The sequence below is a fragment of the Eulemur rufifrons genome, chromosome 2, assembly GCF_041146395.1.
Source record: "Eulemur rufifrons isolate Redbay chromosome 2, OSU_ERuf_1, whole genome shotgun sequence".
Lineage (NCBI taxonomy): Eukaryota > Metazoa > Chordata > Mammalia > Primates > Lemuridae > Eulemur > Eulemur rufifrons.
This window is the reverse complement of record NC_090984.1, coordinates 32,495,837-32,519,888: the sequence shown is the minus strand read 5'-3', so window position 1 is coordinate 32,519,888 and position 24,052 is coordinate 32,495,837. Positions and strand designations below refer to the sequence as shown.

At 43.9% G+C, this 24,052-nt stretch overlaps 1 protein-coding gene across 1 annotated transcript in view; it reads left to right on the top strand.

Annotated features, from left to right (window-relative positions):
- The window catches only part of TLN2 (talin 2), a 394,205-nt gene that overhangs the window by 266,155 nt on the left and 103,998 nt on the right, over window positions 1-24,052 (top strand). Inside the window, exons 18-28 of the mRNA XM_069483220.1 lie at window positions 462-670; window positions 1,227-1,325; window positions 5,203-5,370; window positions 6,608-6,902; window positions 9,601-9,767; window positions 13,375-13,503; window positions 15,074-15,187; window positions 17,297-17,410; window positions 19,356-19,490; window positions 21,477-21,605; window positions 23,591-23,693. Of these exons, the coding sequence (XP_069339321.1) occupies window positions 462-670; window positions 1,227-1,325; window positions 5,203-5,370; window positions 6,608-6,902; window positions 9,601-9,767; window positions 13,375-13,503; window positions 15,074-15,187; window positions 17,297-17,410; window positions 19,356-19,490; window positions 21,477-21,605; window positions 23,591-23,693 (1,662 nt within the window). The remainder of the gene's footprint in view (window positions 1-461; window positions 671-1,226; window positions 1,326-5,202; window positions 5,371-6,607; window positions 6,903-9,600; window positions 9,768-13,374; window positions 13,504-15,073; window positions 15,188-17,296; window positions 17,411-19,355; window positions 19,491-21,476; window positions 21,606-23,590; window positions 23,694-24,052) is intronic.

Below are 24,052 nucleotides of genomic sequence, written 5' to 3'. Positions count from 1 at the left end.
TGGCCTCGTGGGGCATAGGGTGACTCCCAGCCTTGCGCTGTCACGTAAGAGCTGGGAACTCTCTTGGCCTCACCCTGCAGCACCATCAGTGCTTTAGGAACAGAGTTGATCACCCCTCCCCACCCCCTACCCCTGGCTGCTGACAGGAGCCTAATGAAAAGGTCCCTGAGATGCTGAGACTTCCTTTGCAATTTTAAAGGTGCTCGTGCTCAGTATTTCATTGTATGAGGCGTCCAGGTAAAAGGACCTTTTTGAAGTCACCTTGGAGACAGGGAGCAGCCTATCTCACTGTGCTCATGTGAACTTTGTGTCTGACTCCTGCAGAATGGTGGGTGATGAACTCCTGCCAATGCAGGGTTTTGAAAATTCTCGCCAGGACCACTTGCCCCCTGCCGACCTGGGGTCTCCCTGACATGCCCCACCCTCCTTTAATGGTGATGGTCCTTCCTCCTCTGTCCCAGGTGACCCTGCAGACACTGATTACACAGCTGTGGGATGTGCAATCACCACTATTTCTTCCAACCTGACGGAGATGTCCAAGGGCGTGAAGCTGTTGGCAGCCCTCATGGACGATGAGGTGGGCAGCGGGGAGGACTTGCTCAGAGCTGCAAGGACTCTCGCTGGGGCAGTGTCAGACTTGCTGAAAGCTGTGCAGCCTACTTCTGGAGAGGTGAGCTCTACAGACGAGCAGTCACTCAGGTTCTAATGAGACAGGTGCTTCCCTTGGGGGGACCATGGGCCTCTTCCTGAGCTGTTCCTTCCATCCTGTTGGCGTATGTTACCACACAGTATTTGGAGTTGCTGAACTGGGTGCAGACACTACTGTTCACCCTGAGTTCTTAGTATGAAGGATGCCCCCTTCAAGGGTACTTGATTCGATGCAATTGGAGGAACTTAACATTCACAACTAATACACATTTAAAGGGATATGAGTTTGCACCCTACATTCTGGATAGCACTTTATCACCTTCTTACTAGCTGAATGAGGCTCATTTCATTGGACATTTCAAATCCATGCACCTATTGCTGATTCCTGAGACAGTGAGTGTTTCCTTGCACAGATTTCACCAGGACACTTATGTCTTCTATCTGGCAGACAACCCAAGAGTCTCATTTACATTAAAAAAGAGCCAATCCCATGAGATTCCTCTTCCTGCACTGCCATGTCTGATGACACTGGAGGAAATGCACTTTCTTTCCAATCAAGATGTGTTCTTTGTTCGCAGCCTCGACAGACAGTTTTGACCGCTGCAGGGAGCATTGGGCAAGCCAGTGGGGATCTTCTGAGGCAGATTGGGGAGAACGAGACCGATGAGCGATTTCAGGTAAGATACGTGCAGCTTTATAATCTCAGAAAGGAGGCTCAGTGATGGTCTAGACCCAAGCGGGGAGGATGTACTAGAAAACAAACCAAATCTTCCTTGAGCCGTCGAGAATAAGATTGAGGTGAATTATCTTGGGAGTGAGGTCTTTTTGTGTTAATTGAAAACAATTTTTTTTAATGGAAAGAGTCATTTCACTTATATAGCGTTTATTTAACCCTCTGCTTGTTTGTCAACATGCTGGACATTCTTTAAATACAAAAGTAGAGAAAATAGTGTCATGAACCCCTTTGTTATCTATCATGCAACCTCTGCAATTGTCAACTCCTGGCCCGTCTTGTTCTATCTATTTGGGGGCAGTTTTTAATAGCATCATTCTTGAGTCCACATATAAGCGTGAAACCGCATGTACTCCCACACACATACACACACAGTGGAGCTTTTCTTTGTTTTCAGAAGTGTGTCTACTTTCTGTGTCTTATCCAAAACCACAAGTGTAGCAGAGAAATCTTTTCTGTGACCCTTGTGTTCCAGTACCAGGGACAGGTGCTGTTTGTCCTCTGGTGAACAGCTGTCACCACTGTTTGCAGCTGGCTTGATGCACAGCCAGCGTCACCACCCCGTGGCTCTGTCTCCCAGGGCACACAGGCCTGCTGCTGGGGTGATTCAGGCCAAGAGGAGCTTCTCATGTGCTCGTGGGCTGATGCCCTTTATTCTTCCTCTTCAGTCTCTGATTTTGCAAGTCATAGATCAATCTTAATTAAAAGCTTGCAGTTCTAGGCCAGGTTGCCTGGAAGATGCCCTTTTCCAAATAATGTGTAAAGTTCACTGTTTGGGAATTCTGCAGGATTTCATTGGCTTCCTTAAAATCTTTTTTAAAAGTTTTTTTCCAAATTATCAATTTTTATTATATATAAATATGTAGTTAAACATTTAGTTAGAAAAACATCACAAATTACAAACTTATAAGAATGAATATCACAAATATAACCAAATCCAGAAAAATAACATAATGGTTTTTATTAACTACCTGACATCCCTAAATAGCTTTTTCCCTGCATTTTTTGTTTGCGTCCTCTTTGGCCACCTCTTCATTTGACAATGAGTTTGCCGTATTTGATAGAACAAAAACACCATTCAGCCTTCTGCTGACATGCAGGTTTCTTCCTTCATGGGTGGCAAATTTACAGGCCATTTTATCTATTACAGAAATACCAAACTTCATCGGCACAAGATGTGTCAAATACACTAAGACAAGACCGTATATGTTGTGAGACATGAAACCTGCACCTTCATCCATAGATATGTGTTTCTCCTTCAGTCTCCACATACCTGTGGCCCTGGGGCTGTAGGACTCATCATATCCTGTGGTTTAATTAGACATCCAATGCACAGACATCCATGTCATGGTGGAGGGTGGGTCTCCATCATGGGTGGTATGAGTATTCCTGAAAGCCATTTCTGCACTGAGATGGCCAGTAATAATTTCACCATGAACAGAATTTACTGAAGAGCACATAAATGTACCCCACTAACCCAAGCTAATTGTGTCCCCTTCCTTATTTCCCCTTCCAGATCCTCAAACTGCCCTTGCATTGGCCTTTAGTTTTTATATCAGAGCAGGTAATTCTTTTTGGACAGGTACCTACTTAGGAATTTGGCAAATATGAGATTCAGCTGCTATTTAACTAGGCTTGATTATCTTGAAGTGGTCAGTTGACTTTCCTCAAAAATATTATTGCTTTCCCCAAAGTGTTAAGGAAGATTAAGGAGAAAGTCCCAATTCTTCCTTAAGGCATATCATGTATTCTTGTATTCTTAAAAAATTTACCTTTTTTTAATATGACAGATTATTTTCACTGGGTAGGATGCAAACTCTGTTTCCTAATGTTTGTTTCTATTCAGACATCCAGAGAAGCAAGGTAATAGTGCTGTGGAGTGTGTGTTACCTGCAAAAGGCCTGACTTGAATATTTGCATTTGTGTAAGGTCTCTAGGTAAGGACCAGGGCAGTAAGGTGATCCTGCCACCTCCTCCAGTGATGGGTGGCCCCTGACTTACTGACGTTGGATTTCTTACTCTATTTTTCAGATTCTTGAGATCCTATCACAGAGCTTTTCCTGGGTTCTTAATGTACTGCATGTTCCCAGAGTTGACAAAGATTTATTTTACACGGGCTACATAATAGTGGTCTTGTTGAAAATTTTGACAAAGGCCTTGTCAGCAACTATAGCTGTAGTATCACATTCTTTTTCCAACTATTTTTTTTGGACAAAATTAATAGGAGGAACAGGATTTCTTTAAACGATTCTAACAAAGCCCTTTAGAACAATTGTGATTCTGTGTGACCACATCCTGGTCCCCATGTGAAAAGATGAATTCATATCAAGTGAGGGAATACTGTGACCTACTTTGGGAAGTTATTTTTAAAAATCTTTTAAATAATTTGTGACATTCAAGCCGTGTTTTCACTGAGCATTGAGGTAGCTGTCTAAGAACTGTAACTGTGCCACATTGGGAGAAATTCCTATTAATACAAGTTGTGTAGCAGACAGGTGCCAATCAGATCCCAAAGGCATCTCCAACTTTTAGCACCACAGGCTTTAGATTTTCTTTGGATAGCCAGGAAACATGACCTAAAAAAAAGACTGGACCAACCTATTCCTTTTTAAAATGAGCTTACTTGGTGGATTCATGGGTTTCTGGTCTGCCTAGATTACATATAGTCATTGTTCTGTGTAAAATTGTACAGGCTGAATGTTCTTTCCAGTATATCTTCGCATAAAATATCTCATTGTAAAGACACTGTGGGTGCCCTTTGCATTTAGAATAAAAAGTGCTTTTTATCATCTGATGAATTAATAAAGACTTCTGACCACATTTCCTCCGGGGGGGAAAAACCTTGACGTGTTTGTTCAAAATAAAAATGGCTCATATGTTTGGGAAGATATTTCCAAATCAAATAAACTATTTTCAGTATTAAAAGCAAAGAAGTAAATGAAATGTAACAGTGGTTATTCTTCAGGTCAAACAGATTGGTAAAAAATCTGGGAAGGCTGTATCAAAGGATTCTTCATTCTGCAGGCGGAACGCCTTTGCATGGAGTGGAAGCATGAAGTGATCTTTAAAGGCTCCGAGCTCCTTGCATCTTCAGTCAGATCATCTTGTAGCTCGTTTATTTATGTAGGCTCCCTTTCCACTTTCCATAATAATTTAATTCTTATCCAGAAGGCTACAGAACACGGAGAATAACTCATGTTCAGAGCATTCCTTGGCTCCCGATGTGTGGATCTGTAGGTGTTGGTGCCAGCTATGTGTCTGTGTGTGTCCAACATTGCCCTCTGCAGGTGGAGATGTGGCTGAATTTCTGAGGATGACTTGGATCTCTCTGCAAAGTAGAAATCCAAAAGATAAATTTTGGAGTTACAGTGGGGCATGATGTCTTGGAGGCCATGAATTAGCACCTTCCTAGAGCACGTGATGTTTGTGGCATCTGGATATATTTTCAGCTTTTCCTGATTCACCACATCAACCGCATGTTCAAAGAGATGTCATCCAGACTCCGTGTTGGATGAGTGCATCACTGTGAATCAGTGGTTAAAATAAAAACCATTCCCTCAAATTAACCCATTTTAGATTTAAACCTATGCTGCTTAATGGATGTTTTAGAGACTGAGTTATGAGGACGCAAGTCTCCTTCCTTAATTACCTCTGAAGATAAACTGATTTTTCAAAATATGAGTGAAAAAATGTTTAAAGTGCTAAAGGAAAAAGATCAAATGGAATTTTAATAAAACGGTTACGTGGATGCCACATTTAATTGTCAAGCTGTGAAGGGTGATTAGAAAAAGATAAATGAATATCTTTGGTTCCCTCATTAGGATGTCTTAATGAGTTTGGCCAAAGCTGTTGCCAATGCTGCTGCCATGTTGGTACTGAAGGCGAAGAATGTTGCCCAAGTGGCCGAAGACACCGTCCTACAGAACAGGGTGATCGCTGCTGCCACCCAGTGTGCCCTTTCCACTTCCCAGCTTGTGGCGTGTGCCAAGGTAAGCCAGCTGGCATCCCAGCCGTCTCTGCACAGTGTCACATGCTCCTGTCTGCCTCCAGGCATTGGGCAGGAGCAGGGGCAGAATTTGTTCAAATAGTCGGAGTCTTAGAGCTTGCTTCAGGTGTCTTCTCTGAAGTGACATGATAGGATTTTAGCATAAGCTGTCTAATTCTGCTTTTATGGTGTGTTCTTTGCTGGAGTTCTCAAGCAGTGGGTACTTTTTGCTAATCCATTTCTATATGCAAATTGCCATCTTACCCTTTGGTCCTCTCGATGCGTCTTATTTATACGTGCGCAGAGAGAGTTCTTGCATCGTGTGGTGCATCATAAATGAGTGTAGAAATAATCCGCAGAGTTCATGGGAGCCCTTTCAATACTACAGCAGTGTCCAAATGAGGATGTTAATTGTTGCCAGGGTGTACACACTGCATGCGTCATAGATCACCTCATATGATCTTCACAGCAATCCTGTAAATTAAGCTCGGCTATCTCTAGTTTACTGAAGGAGGAACCTGAGGCCCTTAGATGTTGTAAGGACCTTACCTAGGCTTACTAAGTGGCAGAACTGGGGTTATAACTCGGGTCTGTTGGCCACCAAATACCCTTTCCACTCCGTCACATGCATCTTCTCAGTGATGTGTCAGAAGATGGGAAATGTCCACTTCTGGCCTTGGGGACGTATCCTGCTGTGCAGAGGTGTGACCTGGCTCAGCCTGGCGCCAACATCCTACCGATGGGTTTGCAGTGTCAGTCAGGTGTGCTCCGTGGTCCCCTTCCTGCCTGCCTTGTCGCCCCCACCAGGGTCCACAAATAACTGACAGAATCCCCCTGTCCTTTAAAGGACCATGAGGCAGACATCCATGTGTCTCTGAAAAAAAAGAAATAACGATTCTTTTAGGTGGTCTTGCTTACCCTAGCTCAGAAGACTTAAATTCTGAGGATTCTAAAAGGAAGGAGATATAATTGGTAAATATCAGAAATTTCTGTCAACGTAAATAGGTCAGTGGTGTGGATTATCATGTATGACAAAGATAAAGATTTAGGGGGACATCTAAAATCACAAAATGAAATAGAATAGTGAAGTGTGAGAAATCTCAGCAGTGGTTTAGTTGAATGCCTGGTCCTGTGAGTGAGGAACTGAGGCCCAGAGCAGGAAGGGACTTGTGGGGACTGCAGGGCCCACGGGGGACCCAGAGTCATCACGGTGCCCAAGACCGGCTCCTGTCTCACTTCAGGTCGTGAGCCCCACCATCAGCTCCCCCGTGTGTCAGGAGCAGCTGATTGAAGCGGGGAAGCTGGTGGACCGCTCCGTGGAGAACTGCGTCCGTGCCTGCCAGGCGGCCACCGCCGACAGTGAGCTCCTCAAGCAGGTCAGCGCGGCGGCCAGCGTGGTCAGCCAGGCCCTGCACGACCTCCTGCAGCACGTGCGACAGTTTGCCAGCCGAGGCGAGCCCATCGGCCGCTACGACCAGGCCACCGACACCATCATGTGCGTCACCGAGAGCATCTTCAGCTCCATGGGCGATGCTGGTAAGGCGCTGGGCTGTGGGGGTGGGGTTCCCTGACGGTGACAATCACCATTAGGGAAGGTGACGGCTGCCTGCGTGACTGGTGAGGGCAGACTCTCGTCAGCCTTGGCTGGAGGGTTCCTCACTGAGGCTCAGAAAAATATACGAGACTCCAAATGTGCTCTTTCATAGCCACACTTAAAGACTTCAACAAAGTTTACCAGGTTTTTATCGTAATTTAGATTCGAAGTAAATCCCTTTTGTTCTGAGAACACATATATCAGATATGGTATGGTAAAGTTGGAGCAGCCACAGAAGGAAACGGGAACAAAGCTTGGGATGAAGTTTAATTACACTTCCAGGTCCCCTGGAGGGGGTTACAAACTTTATTGGTGTGTCCTCGGGAAATGCAAGGCAGGGCAGAGGAAACGGTTCAGGATTGGCTAGTTTACGTAATTTTGCAGGCTCTAAGTTAGAGAGGGTGGGGGCTGGTTGCCTGGTACCTGTGCCTGTGTGATCAAGGCAGAGCAATATTGCCTCCTGTGTCTCTGGGCCAGGTAGGGGAGGTGGGGCTCTGGATTGGTTAGTTCACATATCATATCGGAGGCGTTTGCCGTCCCTAAGAATTGACTAGCTCCAGAAGTGGCATCTCTTCCCAGCAGAAAAGTATTTTAAGATGTCAAAACATCATACATAATATGCAGCAAATTTAAAATTAAATACCTTTCAATCCATTGAAAAGTAAGTCTCCCCAGCCCCAATCCACCACTGTGTCATCAAAATCCCCAGAAGTGACCACTTAGCAATTTCTGTTTTATCTCCCCAGAATTCTCTGATCTGCCTATAGTGTGTGTGGGTGAGAGAGATCCTCTCTTTTTTAATGTATATTAATGGAATTGTATTATATGTACTATTTTATAACCTTTTTCATTTAATATATATCTTAGAGACTTTTTTCATGTCTACCCATATATCTTTTTAACAACAGCATAGTATTCTATTGTTTTGGAGGTATCGTAATTTAACCGGTTATCTTATAGTAGACATTTAGGTGATTTCCAAGTTTCTCTGTTTGTTTTGCTTTTATAAAAGTTATAAGACAGTAGGCATTCTCATGAAAATAGTTTACTTTGCAGGAGCACCTATGTAGGGTAAATTCCTATCAGTGGAATTGCTGGGCCAATAGATATGTACATTTTTTGTTTTAAATGTGTCTATGAAAATTCTCTCCAGAAATGACCCACAATTTGTAACCCTCCCAGTAGTTTGGAAGAGGTCTGTTGTCCTAGTTCCTCACCAGCATAGAATGATACCTTATAACAAGTATTCTTTTTTAGAAAATTATCTTGTGCTCTTTTATGTCCTTCTTAAATGATTAGATAGGAATGCTATACACATTTGGGGTTTTTTCAGTTCTTTTGCTTTTTTAATCCTTTTATTTTGTAATACTTTTAGATACACCAAAAAGTGACTGAGGTAAGACAGTAACTTTCCCAGTTTCCCCCATTCCTGACACCTTCCCGGAAGCATAGATTTTGTCAAAACTAGGAAATGATTAATAGCGTTGGTACTTTGCTGCTAACTAAACTACAGACATTATTCGGATTTCATCCGTTTTTCCCCTGATGTCTTTTTACTGCCCCAGGATCCAGTCCAGAATATACCACACTGAATTTAGCACATTTTTATTTCTATAAAAGCTTTTTTCTCCCCCCCTTAGTGTTACAGTGCTTCAGCGTTCTTAAATGACCTTTGGGAGAGGAAGAAATCCCTTGCATTTGAGTCGTTTTATTTTTCATGTTGATTATTCCTCCAAAAGGAAGTTGAAATAGATTCCAGTAAAATCACAGGCACAGTAATACCAAAAAAATAATAATACGAGATCAAAACCAGTGCTGGGAAGAAAAGGATGAGCAAAGAGAGAATCTGCAGGGAACACTCTGGGCTGAGACACGTCTTAGCATTTGCGCGTGACGCTGGGATCTGTGCTCCCTGTTAATGAGGGCCACGTGGCACAAATGTAATGGATCGTGTGAGATCATTCATGTGGTGTTAAGTAGCATGCAAATTAATCCAAAATTTAAGAGTACTTTTATTCTATGCCATTCTTCAAAGCAGCAGTCCCCAACCTTTTTGGCACCAGGGACCGGTTTCATGGAAGACAATTTTTCCACGGGACAGGGATCGAGGGGTGGGGGACGCGGGGGGGTGGAGGTTGGAGCTCAGGCAGTGATGCAAGCAGCCCGTTCCTAAGATTCATGGAAGAAAGTTTTTCCATTGATGGGGGATGGCGGAGGCAGAGCTCAGGCACTGATGTGCGGCCCGGTTCCTAAAGAATTTATTATAGAGGCTTTTTTGTAAGTAGTACTGAAAGGTGACGTAAACAGTGTTTTCTAAATAAGAATTTGCTGAAGGTAAATCTACATAATTTTATTCCCTGCCTTCTCCTTATAAAGTGCTTCTCCTTGGCTACCTGTGTCACATTTTCCTTCGCAGTTAATGGTTGAACTTGGATGTGTTTGGGACAGACCGTCCTGGCAGCCACAGAAAGTGTTTTCAGTTCAGGTTCTAATTTGGGTACACTGCTTAGGAGTAGACCGTGGAGGGTCAGTCTTCTCCACCCAGCTTGCCAGAGGAGTAGAGACAAGACTGTACTGGCTCCTAAGGTTTTATTGTTCTTTGGAAAGCAAACAGACTGCATCCTCTGTGCCATCCTCTAGGAGAAATGGTGCGACAAGCCCGGGTCCTGGCCCAGGCCACGTCGGACCTCGTCAATGCCATGAGGTCAGATGCGGAAGCTGAAATCGACATGGAGAACTCAAAGAAGCTCCTGGCGGCAGCAAAACTCTTGGCCGACTCTACTGCTCGCATGGTGGAAGCTGCAAAGGTATTACGCTGGATTTGTGTGTTTGAGAAGTGACTATTAAGTGTTAGGATTTGGAAGTTACCTTCAAGGTAGAGGATGGTCAGCCGCGTGTGCATTTTTGTTTAAAACCTACGTGGCTTGTAACATCCAGTCTTGTGGCAAAGGAGGTGGTCGGACATCCGAATGAAACCCTTTGGGGGGATGGTGCGGACTCAGCCATGGCAGCAGAGTACCTTGCTTACTTTTCCCATTGGGTCCTCACTATTGACTACTTTGAAAGGGGTGATTAATTTAAACTTGAGATTTTCAACGGTAAATTCACATATACCCATTTTCTTCCTGCAGCCTTAATGTTTTTTGCCCCGTGTTTGTCTTCTCCAAACTCCTATCAAGATTTTGCATAGCAGAGTGTCTCCTACTTCACTGTTCTTCAGATTCCACTAGCAATTTTAAATGTTATGAAAGCATGAAGAGTTAAGAGTTAGCTTTGTGCTTTTTAATAACTATGCTATAATATGTTTCTGAAAGATAGTGATTCTTAACCAGGGTCTGTTTCAGAGCCCACAGTGAAACAGTATTAAAATGCACTTGCCTCAGTTCCACCCCCAAAGGTCCCTCATTCACAAAATCACAGGTGGGACCAAGTAGGGGCATATATTTAACTTCTAGAGGATATTCTGGTGCATACTTCTAGGTGAGAACTGTTTTAAATGGTTAAGGCTAGATTCTTCTATGTTTTTGTTATGCATCGAGCATACATTTCTTGTGGAATTAACAGAAAATGTAGATAAGTATTAAAAAAAGAAAAAAATCACTTTCCATTCCTGCCCCCAAGATAACATTTCTATGCATATAAGATTCATTAAATGTCTCCGCATCTTACCCTGTCTCCCTGGCCTTCAGCAGAGTAGTGTGTCTCAATCAGATGTGTGAATTACTTCACTTAAAATGTATCAAGACCCGCAGTGAACCATGTAGAGGACCTTCCCCATTTGCACTTGCCATTGTGTTCCCTGAGGGACTGCGAATTCTTAGAAATCACTCATGGGCAGGGGTGAAGGAGAGCCCCAAGGAGGGAGCAGGGTCTGAACTTCTTCCCTTTGTCTCTTGATCCTTGTTTCAGCCAAGAGCCAAGCTCTACTTTTATCCACCACCTTTTAGCAAAAAAGGTACTTTAGGCCGGGCGCGGTGGCTCACGCCTGTAATCCTAGCACTCTGGGAGGCCGAGGTGGGCGGATCGTTTGAGCTCAGAAGTTCGAGACCAGCCTGAGCAAGAGCGAGACCCCATCTCTACTAAAAATAGAAAGAAATTATATGGACAGCTAAAAATATATATAGAAAAAAAAATTAGCCGGGCATGGTGGTGCATGCCTGTAGTCCCAGCTACTCGGGAGGCTGAGACAGGAGGATCGCTTGAGCTCAGGAGTTTGAGGTTGCTGTGAGCTAGGCTAACGCCACGGCACTCACTCTAGCCTGGGCAACAGAGTGAGACTCTGTCTCAAAAAAAAAAAAAAAAAAAAAAAAAAAAAGGTACTTTAGAGTTTTGTATAGTAGGTGATTTTTATTTTAAGGTTTTACTAGTTTTTCCTTCCCTTCTAAGTCTACATATGGCTATTGCAAGCAAATCCTCATGTTCACAAAAAAAAAAAAAAAAATTACTTGCTAGACTAGAAAGAACCATAGGGAAAATCTAGTCAATGCCTTATTCTACAAATGAAAAAAAAACAAAAAAAAAAAAACTCAAGATGAAGCCCAGTGTCACATAACCAGGGCTCAGCCAAACCTGTGCACATTTTTTTCCTCAGCAAGCTAATTCACTGACTTCACCAATGAACAAAAACTTGTTTCTTCTGAGTATTTGTGTGGTTTTTGGTTGTTTATATTACGCTGGACAATGTTAAGTGTTTCTGTATATTCTTTTAACTCTTAGTTAAGAGTTGTCATTTTGTCTTGATAGCAATATTTTAACTTACTGAATTTTGTTGAAAGCTAAAGAATGCCTGATGGTTGACCTTCCAAGTAATGTATTTAATGTGCACAAATATATATATTTCATAATTAATGACTAAGATCTCAGGCTAAGATTAGTACCCCGCATCTGATACACATTCATCATAAAAAAAGGGCATTGCTGAGCAAGGATCCAAAGCATCCCCGTCAGTGTGAAATGCACAAGTGCTGGTTTCCAGCTGCTCAAAGCATCAACTGTAAAATCAAGGCTGATGGGCCACTTGAGGCATTGATAAAGGAGTGGCTTAAAAAATCCCCGATGAGCAGGAAAAATAAAACAACTTTCATAAACTTGCAAAAGAACACAGGAGTATCCCAAATAATCCTTTTACACATGACACACAGAAATAAAATTTCTTAATTGCTAGAAACACAAAATCAAGACTAGAAGAGTGGTTAAAGTTTGAAAAAACAGGAGATTCTATTCCAGAGGATTGCTAAAGCAATTCTGCCGCAGATGTTAAAACCATCGCCTCCAGTGTGCATTGCTCTCGCTTTCACAAATAGTTAAAAGAAATAGGTTCTTGTAAATTGGTAAATTTGGCAAATTGACTGTTTGGAAAATCTAGACATTCAGAAAATTGATTTTTGATAAATTGGCATGCTGTTCTCCCTGCCTCGAGAGCAAATAGTATTGCCTTGAAGTGTTCATAGGAAGAAACTGGTTGATCTATATATACCGTCAAGCACATGTTACAGAACATCCAGGCCCTGCGAGAGAAATCTTGATTGCTGCTTTGATGTTGGTGGGAGAGGAAGGTAATGTAGGGAGAGGATACAATTTCAAGTCTGTGTTACACTATTGTGATACAAAATTGTATCCTCTCCTTGCATTACCTTCAGTCTTTCCCTAATTTGGAATCCTACCCTTGTAAATAAAATCCACTTAGATTCCTAAGACATGTTCAACTAAAGCAACATCGTAAAAAGGGCAGTAGAGCTGGACAAGGAAAGTGTGACGGGCTGTGCACGGTGCCTTCCTCTTTTCCTGCCAGCTTAGGGCATCGGGTTTCTCTCATTAATTCAGTACAGTTGGATGCCAGCTCTATTTTGCTGTACTTTACAACTCGGGCTCTCTAGGAACGCGATTTGTAACATGGCTTTCTATAACAACATTTCCTTGCAGTCTTTTTGAATGTCACTCCCCTCCACGCCCCCATGCATTTATGCTGGAGGAGCAGTAGCCCTACACATTTACCGGGACCACAGGGCGGAAGAGTGTTTCAGCAACGACATAAAGACATGTATCATTACTGTGTCTGTGCCAATGAAAATAAAATTATCCCTGAGAAAGATGGGGAGAGGGGAGATTTATCTTCATATCTTTTAAACCATGGGTTTCTGACCACAAGTTAATTTGTATGGACAACCAAGGCTATAATCTCAAGTGTTTAATTATTACCTTGGATTTCTTACTGTTTAGCCATGCAATTTTGAAGCATCCCCTGGTAGATATTTTTCACTGCAAGAGGAAACATCTTCATCATAAAGATATTGCCTGTGGCATTTGGCTGTCATTCCAAATTCTTTCCATTACTAGAAGAAAGTAATTTTGAAGGCATGAATTCAGCAACTGTGCCCTCTGGACCACTTGAAATCTTTATTTTCACCTTTGCAGGGTGCCGCAGCCAACCCGGAGAATGAGGACCAGCAGCAAAGGCTGAGAGAAGCTGCAGAAGGTCTCCGGGTAGCAACCAATGCTGCTGCCCAGAATGCTATTAAGAAAAAAATTGTCAACAGACTGGAGGTCAGGAAAGAGGCTGGCTTTCTGGGTTGTCTATTTTAGATTGCAAAGAGTTATTTGAAAACATAGTTGAATGAACAAGGCAATGCCCATATAAAGAAAGCTACGTAAGGGTTAACAACATCGTTCAATAGTTTAGGAACTATAAAGGCATTGACAGGATTAGAAAAATTGTTTTGGTAAGCTAAAATTGTTTCTGCGCATAACATTCAGGAATAGAATGCTAGACCTTTTTCAGGAAGAACACAGGATTTTGTTTTTTTCTGGCCTTAAAGGATATACGCATTCAGGAAAGACCTTGTGCTAAAAATGTTTATATTTTGTTGGAGGCAATGACTTTTTCAAGGCTTCCCATGGGAGATATGGACTTTAGAACTGTGGGTCAACCCCCGGGGCCACAGACCTGTACTGGTCCGTGGCCTGTTAGGAACCGGACCACACAACAGGAGGGAGCGAAGCATCATCTGCGTTTACAGCCGCTCCCCATCACTTGCATCACCGCATAAGCTCCACCTTCTGTCAGATCAGTGGAGGCATTAGATTTTCATAGGAGCATGAACCCTACTGTAAACTGCACATGGGAGGGATCCAGGTTGCTCGCTCCTTGTGAGAATCTAATGCCTGATGACTGAGGTGGAGCTGAGGCAGTGATGCTAGCGCTGGGGAGCGGCTGCAAAAATAGATTATCATTAGCAGAGAGAGGTTCAACTGCACAATAAACGTAATGTGCTTGAATCATCCTGAAACCATCCACCTTGCCCCTGCCTGATCCATGAAAAAATTGCCTTCCATGAAACCGGTCCCTGGTGCCAAAAATGTTGGGGACCGCTGCTTTAGGAGACTAGTGATGGAGATCAGGCTTGAGTAGTGAGGTTTGAAAGGGCGTAAGAAGAAACATTTTGCCATTTTTTTGGAATATTTCTTCTGAACAAAAGTTGCAAATAGTAAGAGGCACAAACTAAGAAAAAATATTTCTCTCACGAATGTACAGAGGAGAGCCTATACTAAAATTTGGGGCATTGGAAGCCAAGAACCTGCCTGTGTAATGAGGACTCCCTCCCTCTACAGTCTGCTGTATTCTGGAAGGAAATCGGCTTAGGAGGAGATGAGAGAGGAAACAGGATTAAGGGCCCTGGTGGGAAAATCTCCGCATTTCTGCATGCAGACTTAACTGGTGTCGTGAGAGGAAAGTCGTGGGCATCGGCGTTTGTGCTTGACACAGAGCAGCCTGTGCTGCTCGTGGGAGATCTTTGTTCCTAAAGCATTTAGACTCGGTGCGGCTTCTCAATGCCATCACATCTTGGAATTGTCCCTGGTCTTTTGAGAAAGACAAACGGACATCAGGACTTGAGCTTTCAAGTGTGCCTGTCTTGATCACTCGTCCTAGGGAATGTCAACCCAAGGAAGATAAGGGTGTTACAAGGTTAGGCTTAAGGTTTTTAAAATAAGGCAAGGGGTCTGCTCTTGGAGCTCCTTTAGAGCAGCAAACCTGTGCCCAACCCTTTGGTGGACGTGACACGCAGAAGGTGCCCGTGTGTCTGTCCGACTCGCCTTGTCTCCCTCTCCTCGACAGGTCGCAGCCAAGCAGGCCGCAGCGGCGGCCACGCAGACCATCGCCGCCTCCCAGAACGCGGCCATTTCCAACAAGAACCCCGCGGCCCAGCAGCAGCTGGTCCAGAGCTGCAAGGTGAGGTTCAGGCGCACAGAGAGCCAGGGCTGCTGCCACGACCCTGATAGCATTAGAGCGCCGAGTGCCCTGGTAATTCAGTTAAGACGGATTATCCAGGCCCCTAATCCAGTTTGCTCCGGCTCCCGTGTTCCAGGTGTACATACGTCTGGTTTCTGTCCATCAAGTGGATGGCCTGGGTTTGGAGGGAGAGTATGGTTTTCTTCCTAGCATTGTCTTTCCTTTGTCCACAGTCATTTCTTTTTGAGAGACAAAGAGGATCCATGATGAGGCCACTTTAGGGCCCCGAAACAGTAATGAGGCGTTGAATTTCTGGAATGCCTCTCCTTGACAGGCAGACCTTGGCGTTTGGTCTTCACTCACTGTAGCAGGGGTGATTTCCTGCTTTCTACCACCCCACCTTGAGGATTTATTTCCACCTGTCTGGCCTCTGTGACTTGGTGCGTTGGTGCTTTCTGTTTTTGCCCGTTTGCCTCTGTTCTGCTGACACCTGGGCCTTGATGCTAAGTTGAGGCCGGCTTCCCACAGGGGGCACAGTGAACCCCTCCGTTGTCTTCCCAGAGAGCTGATTCTCTCAGGATCCCTTCAGATGGTACCAGACACAAAGTCCGATGGCAGAGCCATTGCCCACGTGTGGGTGGCGTGTCTGACTGGGGTGTCCTGAAGTATCCCAGCCAGCAGTGGGAGCTGGGGGAGAGGCATGCTTGCCTGGGCTGGGGTTAGGAGAGCTAACTGCCTTCTCTCCTTCAAATCTCCGTAAAATAACGATTCACATGGAGGGCGGGGGGAGGGGGTCGCTGCGTCTACTTCCGAAATGGGTTTACTTCTGAGGGGGAACCACCTGGAGCCTTCTCTTCCCAATTCTGGGTTCTCCGAGGCCAGCCCTGCTGTTGAGGACTGATGTGCTCCAGTGGGAAAAGCCTCAGTGTTGCAGTAGGGTCCTGGGCCCAGTGCCCTTGGGTCCTGGATGGATGGAGAAAGGGTCTGGCTGAGAGTGAGGCCCCTGCTCTGGGGGAGTCTGTTTCCTGTTGGGGCCTCAGCTCAGCTGCCAGCAGTTGGGGATCCGTAGCCTTTCCCCTTCTCATGGAGCACATGCTACTCGTATCAGGGAAAATGCCACAAGATGAGCCCTCTCTCCCCTCTTTTGCAAAGAGACTGAAGATAATAGGTCTTTGATTGTCACTGCCAGCAAATGAGAGGGTCACTATTTAACAGGTTGAGGTGGAGAGAGGGGAAAGTGGGCAAAATTACTGGAATCAGCAGCCCTGAAGGGGTTCTGGGGAAAATTCCATGGAAATATATATATTTTTTTTAACCCTTGCTGGAGCAAGTTCCCAAAAAAAAAAAAAAGTGTCACCAGGCCAGCATGCACCAGGCACCTTTATCAGCAATGGTGACATGGTGCCATGACCTCTGAGAGCTTGGTTAATTGAGGGGCCGTGGGCACAGAGGGGAAATGTAGGTGGAACATAGAAAAGGCAGAAGGCTTGTCTGCTCAGGCACCATAGGAGATGGCTGCTGTACAGCAGCCTGGTTTGCAGAACGCTGCTCCTCCTCCGTCCTTCACCCTGGCTGTAGGTTTTCCAGTTTGCATAATGAGAAGTGCTACTTAGAGAAAGAGGGGCCGTGAGTGACAACAGAAAAGCCCACACACAGAATGCACACCTGCAAAGTAAGGGGCCAAAGCACTCGAATATTCTGGGAGCTGAGTATTTCTCTCATTGTCTTCTGATCATGGGACCATGTGACTTCATTTTATCTACCTGTGAATTGTGTAGATTATTTGATTCTGAGTGTGCAATGCCAATGAGCCATGATAGTGTGCGTTGTAACTCGGGAAATTACTTTCAGGCCTCATTATAGAGAATCATCTTTGGTGGGACGAGTTGAGACCTTCGGGACCAGGGTAGGGTGTACGTGGAGGAGAGTACCCAAGAGAATGGGCTCAGTGTTGGGGAGGACCCAGGGGGCTAAGTGTGCTGTGTCAGTCCAAGGCCTGGGAGTGGGTATAGCACATCCAAAAAGTACATCACCTGGGTCACTTTCTAACCTCTTTTGACAATTCCACCATTCTAGCTGTGCTTATTTGCATTTCCATGTGTTCTGTAGGCAGTGGCTGACCACATCCCTCAGCTGGTACAGGGGGTGAGGGGGAGCCAAGCTCAAGCGGAAGACCTCAGTGCCCAGCTGGCCCTCATCATCTCCAGCCAGAACTTCCTCCAGGTAACGCAGAAGCAGTCACCTGGGGCTTACTCAGAGCCCACACCTGGGCAGGGCTACCCTTTCAGGAGAGTAACTAACAAATTCCTCAGCCTCAGCTAAGTCTTCGTAGAAGCAGGATTACTCCTCTATACATTGCCAGTTTCAGGAGAGCTTGGCAAAACAAAATGCTAATATGCAGGGAAATTGCCCCAGGGAGATGGCACATGATCCGCTTTTCTCAGAATTATCATATTTATTTCTCTCCTAAGAGAGAGAACATGTAATAAGTTGCACGTCCTGTCCTAGGACCAGGTATTGCTTTAGGTTTCCTAGTTTGCAGAGAGCCTAATGCTGTTATTCGTGGACTGGGAAAAGGGAAGTGGTAAGCGCATCTTCTCCAAAGATGTGATCATTCTTTGTGGCAATTGTACCCTTAGCATTGTTAGTCTTTGTAGGGGTGGGGGGTAGTGTCATTTTAAGGCAAATTAAATCCATGAGAATATGAAGTTGTGGGAAAACTCCCTTTGACCTGCTTCTTACATTCAAATCTCTCTACTTTGTCAGCACTGTTTCTCTACTTGTATTTCATGTGCAGTTGATACGATTAGGCAGTTCAATTCCTCATCCTTTTCTAGTTCAGCTGATAGTTGCAGGATGCAGTGATGCATCTATCTGGATCATTTTCAAGTGCTGTAATTCTAACATGCAGAGATAAAGCATGAGAGCTTTGCTGTGTTTCCTTATATTTTAACTACACACATATACACACACAGAGGTATGTATACGTATACATATATATTCTGGTAAACGGGGATTCATTATATATAGGCCCTTTGTGTTTTTCTTATACCAATTTTGAGCACTTGTGATTTGGAATAAATCTATCATGGCCCTGCTCTGTGTTTAACTATTCTCCCATTATTAGACATAAAAGTTTTTAATTTTTCTGCTATCAGAAATAACCTATGATTGATAAAAATCTTTGCTCAGATCTTTATTCCCTTCTTGAATTATTTCCTCAGGATGAATTCCTAGAAACAGGATCTCAAGCAGCTTATTTTTATCTTCAGGACATTGAGAATTATGACTTGGACAAGATTTTTCTCTTTGCATTGGGGTTGGTAGGAGCACGGAGCATGGTTGTGTGGCGTCACGGCAGAGCAGTGTGGATGAATTCCTGGTTCCACTATGGCCCTGCCCTTGTTTTCCCTTTTGCTTTTGTTCTTTTGACTTTGCTACCGTAGACACTCCGATCTTTACAAGAAAGAGGCAAGGTTAAAAATAAATAGAAACGGAACTGACAGATCAAAAAGTTTGTACATTTTAAACTTTCTTCATACACGTTGTAAAATTGTCCTTCTAGAAGGTTAAGCAAATTTGAATTTATAGCTAGCAGTATATGGAGCATACTTTTTCATCTTTTATGAGATAGGGAATCAAGCATTTAAAAAAACATACATGTTTTTGCCAATTTGCTCTATAAAACTCCTTTTGATTTTGCATTTAGTATCCATGCACACACACATCAGTGCATGGTAAAATTATTTCTGTGAGATGTGAGGTCATTTTGTTATATTTGTCTGCCTTCATTCCAGTAGTCTATTGGGTATATTTGAGACTCAGAATAAAGAGCTATTCCAAGAAACACAAAGACCTATTTAATAAGGAATTCCTCTTTGAAATCTGTTTTACATGAGAATCTTAAGCCACTATCCTAATTTTGCCTCCCCCACCAATGAAACTTTTTTTTTTTTTTTTAACATTCCTAGAATGTATTACCCTAGAGTATCTGATTTGGGGTGGCAGTTGTGTGTTGGGGCTGGGGCTGGGGGGCTGATTGAGTATTTCCTTTTTTTTTTAAGGGCAAAATAAGTTCTGGCCGATAGGAAGGCGTAGTATTGGACCTCTCCTCTCTGCCTCTTGCTGCCCAGGAGCTGTCTCTTACTTCCTGTTCATCTCTCTGCAGCCTGGAAGCAAGATGGTGTCCTCTGCCAAAGCTGCGGTGCCCACCGTGAGTGACCAGGCCGCAGCCATGCAGCTGAGCCAGTGTGCCAAGAACCTGGCTACCAGCTTGGCGGAGCTGCGCACCGCCTCGCAGAAGGCAAGTGGAGCCTTGTCACAGCGGTTAGCTCGTTAGGAATGGAGCTTTTCATTCCTTACTGCTCCTGTGGCTTGGGTGATGCCCAGGGCCTGCACACTGCTGGGCTTGTTTCTTGGCAGAGTTGTCTGTTCCGTTTGCAGGATCGTTAAGGATGCTCCTGTGGATTGGCTTTTACTGTGTTTAGCCACTGTCTCCCAGACTTAGTCATTACCTTCTGGTTCCAGATGACTTTTGTTGAACTATTTTAAGTTGCATGCTTCCTCCTCCTCCTCTTCCTCCTCTTCCCCCGCTCTCTCCCCACTAATATCCTAGGACAAGCAATGGTCCGTTTTTCACAGTCTTAAAGGAGATTGGTGGTCAACAGTGTCTTGCTGCCAGGTAGATTACAGGCTAAAATAAGTGATCAGATCTTCTAGATATCATCTTGTAAACTTAATAACAAATGATTTAGGCAGAAAATCTACTTGGGGAAGGGGGTCATCTATATTGTCTTTTTTCCCCTGAAAAGTTTTCACATCTTGCATGGAAGCATTCACCTTCACAAGGTCCTCAAGAGAACAGAATTGGGGACTAAATGAATTTGTCTCTGGAACTCATTAATTACCAAAAGGCCTCATTACTACTCTGTTTGATGTGGTATTAGCATGAGGTTCTTGCATGAATTCATTTTTCCTCATTGTAACAATCCCTTTATAGAAACAAGCAGACTCATAAATCGGTAAGGGAGGAAGGTAGAAGCTGACCTGAGTTGTTAATATGAGCAGCACACTACATTGCCAAAGAAGAATATCCAGGCTTTAGACTATAACCAATAAAGTATTTTGAGCTGTGTTTCTCGAAGAGGGGTCCTGGGACTGTCTGTCCTGTAATCAGGAGGTCCCTAGACCTTCCCTCTGAACAACCAAACAGATCTTTGTTCATGGAGCCCAGACATGTGCATTTTAACAAGTTTTCTTGGTGAGCCTGAGACACACACCAGTGTCAAACAGCTGTTCTGGAGCAGTGATCCCCAAAGTGAGACTTCAGTAAAACTGTCCACTGCGTGCAGGAAGGCACTGTGAGGGCTTCTAAATATATATATATACATGTATATATATATATATATTTTTTTTTTTTGTATAGTGTAAGGGTTAAGAGTGCAGGCTCCAGAATCAGACTGCCTGCATTCAAATTCTGTCCCTGCCACTGACTAATTTGTGACCTAGGCAAGTTAGTTAACCTTTCTGTGCCTCAGTTTCCTCACCAAGTAATACTGGCACATAGACATCAATTCGTATTTACTGCTGCTGCTGTTACTATTTTCTTAAAAAAGGAAAAAAATTAAGATTTACCAATATTTAGTATACTGATTCATAATTACTCGTGTATATAATTTATTTACATGTGTCCATTGGGGGCATGCATCAAAGCATTTGGAGAGGCATGTTCTAAATGATCAAGAGAGTGCAGTAGTTTTCTTGAAACACATTACTAAGGAAATAAACTTTTATAATCTTCAGTATGGAAAGATAATGATGTATAATCTAGAAATTTGTAAAGAGGATCAATAAGGTGGGTATAGACTTGCCCCCAGAGTGCTGGGTTCGTTTGTTCAGTCAATCACCGCATACTTGCCACGCCTCTGTGTGCCCGCTCACTGTGCTGGGTGCCCTGTCTCTAGAACCCAGCCACAGTGGAGAAAGGATCCACTGAGTCTAAGAGGCAGATGCATTTCAGATAAAAAAATAGCTTCAAGAAGACTTTAAGTGTATCCAATTGTGAGATATACATAAGCGATTATTTGGGGGAGTTAAGGCTGAGGTTCTTAGGATGATTTTGTTCTCTCGGCAGGCGGGGGGTGGGGGGGACTTGCTTGCCTTGCCTTCTGCTATTGGATCTGGAGAATCATTGGGTATATCCAGGAAGGCATTTCATTTGTTGCAAAGAACTGGGGATGCTTTCCCCAAGCAGACTGTGTACAGACAGTCCCACATTCTCTGTTGACAGGCCCATGAAGCCTGTGGCCCTATGGAAATTGATTCGGCTCTGAACACTGTGCAGACCCTGAAGAATGAACTGCAGGATGCCAAGGTGGCCGCCGTGGAGTCTCAGCTGAAACCACTCCCAGGGGAAACGGTGAGCTGTCAGAGCCCGCTGGGGTGCGGGTTTTACCTGTTACGATGTTGTCTAGTTGTTGGTTTTTACGATGTCTGTTAATTGTTGACATTTGTTAAATGCTGAAGGATCTGTGGGCTTTTTCTGAAAGAATGCCCAGTGCAGCTGGAGGAATTGGGTTTAGAGCTAGGAGTGCTGCCTTCTAGACCCAGCTGTGTCATCAACTAGCTGTGGACAAGTCCTGTGTCTCAAGAGTTTTATCTGTGAAATGGGTGGCAATGAGGTTGTCAACAGTCATGCTCTCTAAAAAACATTTGCCTAACACAAAACACAGGGTGAATAATGGCAAAGCACTTTAATACAATAAAGCCACCACTGGAAGGGGGATGATGGCACCAGAGATCTGCTTTGACCATATTATGATACTTCCTGATGGCAATGTCAGGTCAGGGTTTTCTGGCTAACATTTTCCCAATCCCTCTCATTAGTAGTATGTACTTGCTTTCCCAGATTACTGAACATTGCTGATAAAGTACCACCATTTATTAAGCACCAGTTAGACACTGTACACACAGTCTAGTGTATCCTGCTAGTAACCTTAATGAGCAAGTTTTATGAACCCCATTTACAGCTGAGAAAACAGGAGTTGTTAGTATTCTGTCCACTGTTATCTGCCAGTTAGTGGCATGAACCAAGGTTTGAATCCAGATCTGCTGGGCTCCAAAACCTGTGTCCTTGAGATCTTCTGCTCTTAACTATTGCTGTTCACTCTTTAAATGAACTAAAGACTTTTAGAATATAAAGACTTCAGGGGCATCTGATGTGCTATGGATAGAACAATGCCTGGTACATAGGAAGCGCTCAGGAAATATTTAAGTCAAGTTAGCCCTAATTGTAAAGATAAAGAAACTCAGGCTCAGAGAGGTTAAGTCTCTTAACTGAGGTCACCCAGCTAATGGCAGTGTTGAGTCTGGCTCCTGGGCCAGCAGCTCTGCAGAATGCTCCAGGTGTCTCTTTGCAAACTTCTGTGCTCCGAGGGGGTCCAAGAGAGGGTGGTATAACATGTGCTCTACCTTTGCCCAGAACTGGTCAGTTAGAATGCAAGAAACACCAGGTTACTTTTTAAAGAAATTGCTCTAAAAAACATGTTACTGTATAATATATTGTTGGTTATAATGGACCAGGCTCTATTTTTTTATTTGAAGGCCCTGCCTCTCTTGGGAAACATATTGCGGGACTCAAAATGCATTTGCTCTCTATGCCTTTTTGCACCCTCGTGGTGTACCTAGAAATTCTTTTTCAAAATGTTGTCCTCATCTAGTAATCAAATAATTATCCATACCCTAGGCCTTTACTGACTTTGTTCTCTGAATTCTTTATTCAGTTTACAAAGCAAGATAACCTGCTGTTCATGGGAAGCAAGCGCTTTGCCCGTTTTCATAATCTCATTTACCGCTCCAAACCTCTATTTCTATTGCATTTCCTTTCAGTTGGAACTCCTCAAAGTATAATGATCAAATTGAACAATGTTAATGGTCCCACATGCCAGGAAGGTGGTGCCGCTGGATGTCTGCCCACTTCCTGCCAAGGCATAATTAATTCCCGCTAAGGATTTGTTGCAGACTTTCTAAATTAGCTTCTAAAGGCATATTACTAATAGCTACCATTTGTTGAGAGCCTACATTAATTCTCTGAAAACCTTCTGAGCTAGGTATTATGATCTCTTCAGGAAACCGAGGCTTGGAGAGGTTCAGTAACTTACCCGATGTCAGGCTAGTAATTGAGGGGTGAGAGCCCAAGGCAGGGATTTGCACCCAGATTTGTTTGTTCTAAAGCTTGGGCTCTTTCTCCCGTATCACCCTGTTGCCCCTTAGTGCCACTGGTATATTTTGTGGGAAATAGCTAAGGCTCAAGGTTTTATCCTCATTATTTTTCTAAATTATGCTATGACCTCAGTGGATGTTTCTTTTCTTCTAAATTCTCTTCCTCCTTGAATATTCTTGTAGCTGGAAAAATGTGCTCAGGACCTGGGAAGCACGTCGAAGGCAGTGGGCTCCTCCATGGCGCAGCTCCTGACCTGTGCAGCTCAGGGCAATGAGCACTACACAGGTGAGACTCGCGCCCGTCATGATGCCGCGTGGCCAGGTGTGGGCCACCTGGGCGTGGGGGTGGGGAGTGCACTGATTTGACAACACACCTGACTTTTTCCCCCTAGCAGTTCACCATATAGTTTTCAAGCACTTTCCACGGGCTTGTTACTGGGCTTGATACTGAGCATACAAAGACAAATAGAATATGATTCCCACAAACTATTTGTGGATTGCCCCTACTCGACTGTAAAGAAATAGTAATGACAGACTTCTAGAACTATCTTTGACTCCTGAAATCCCACTAAAGTAAAGGAATAAAAAAGGTCAAAGAGAATAAGCGATGACAACAGGTAAGATGTCAGTGAAATGTTTGAAGAC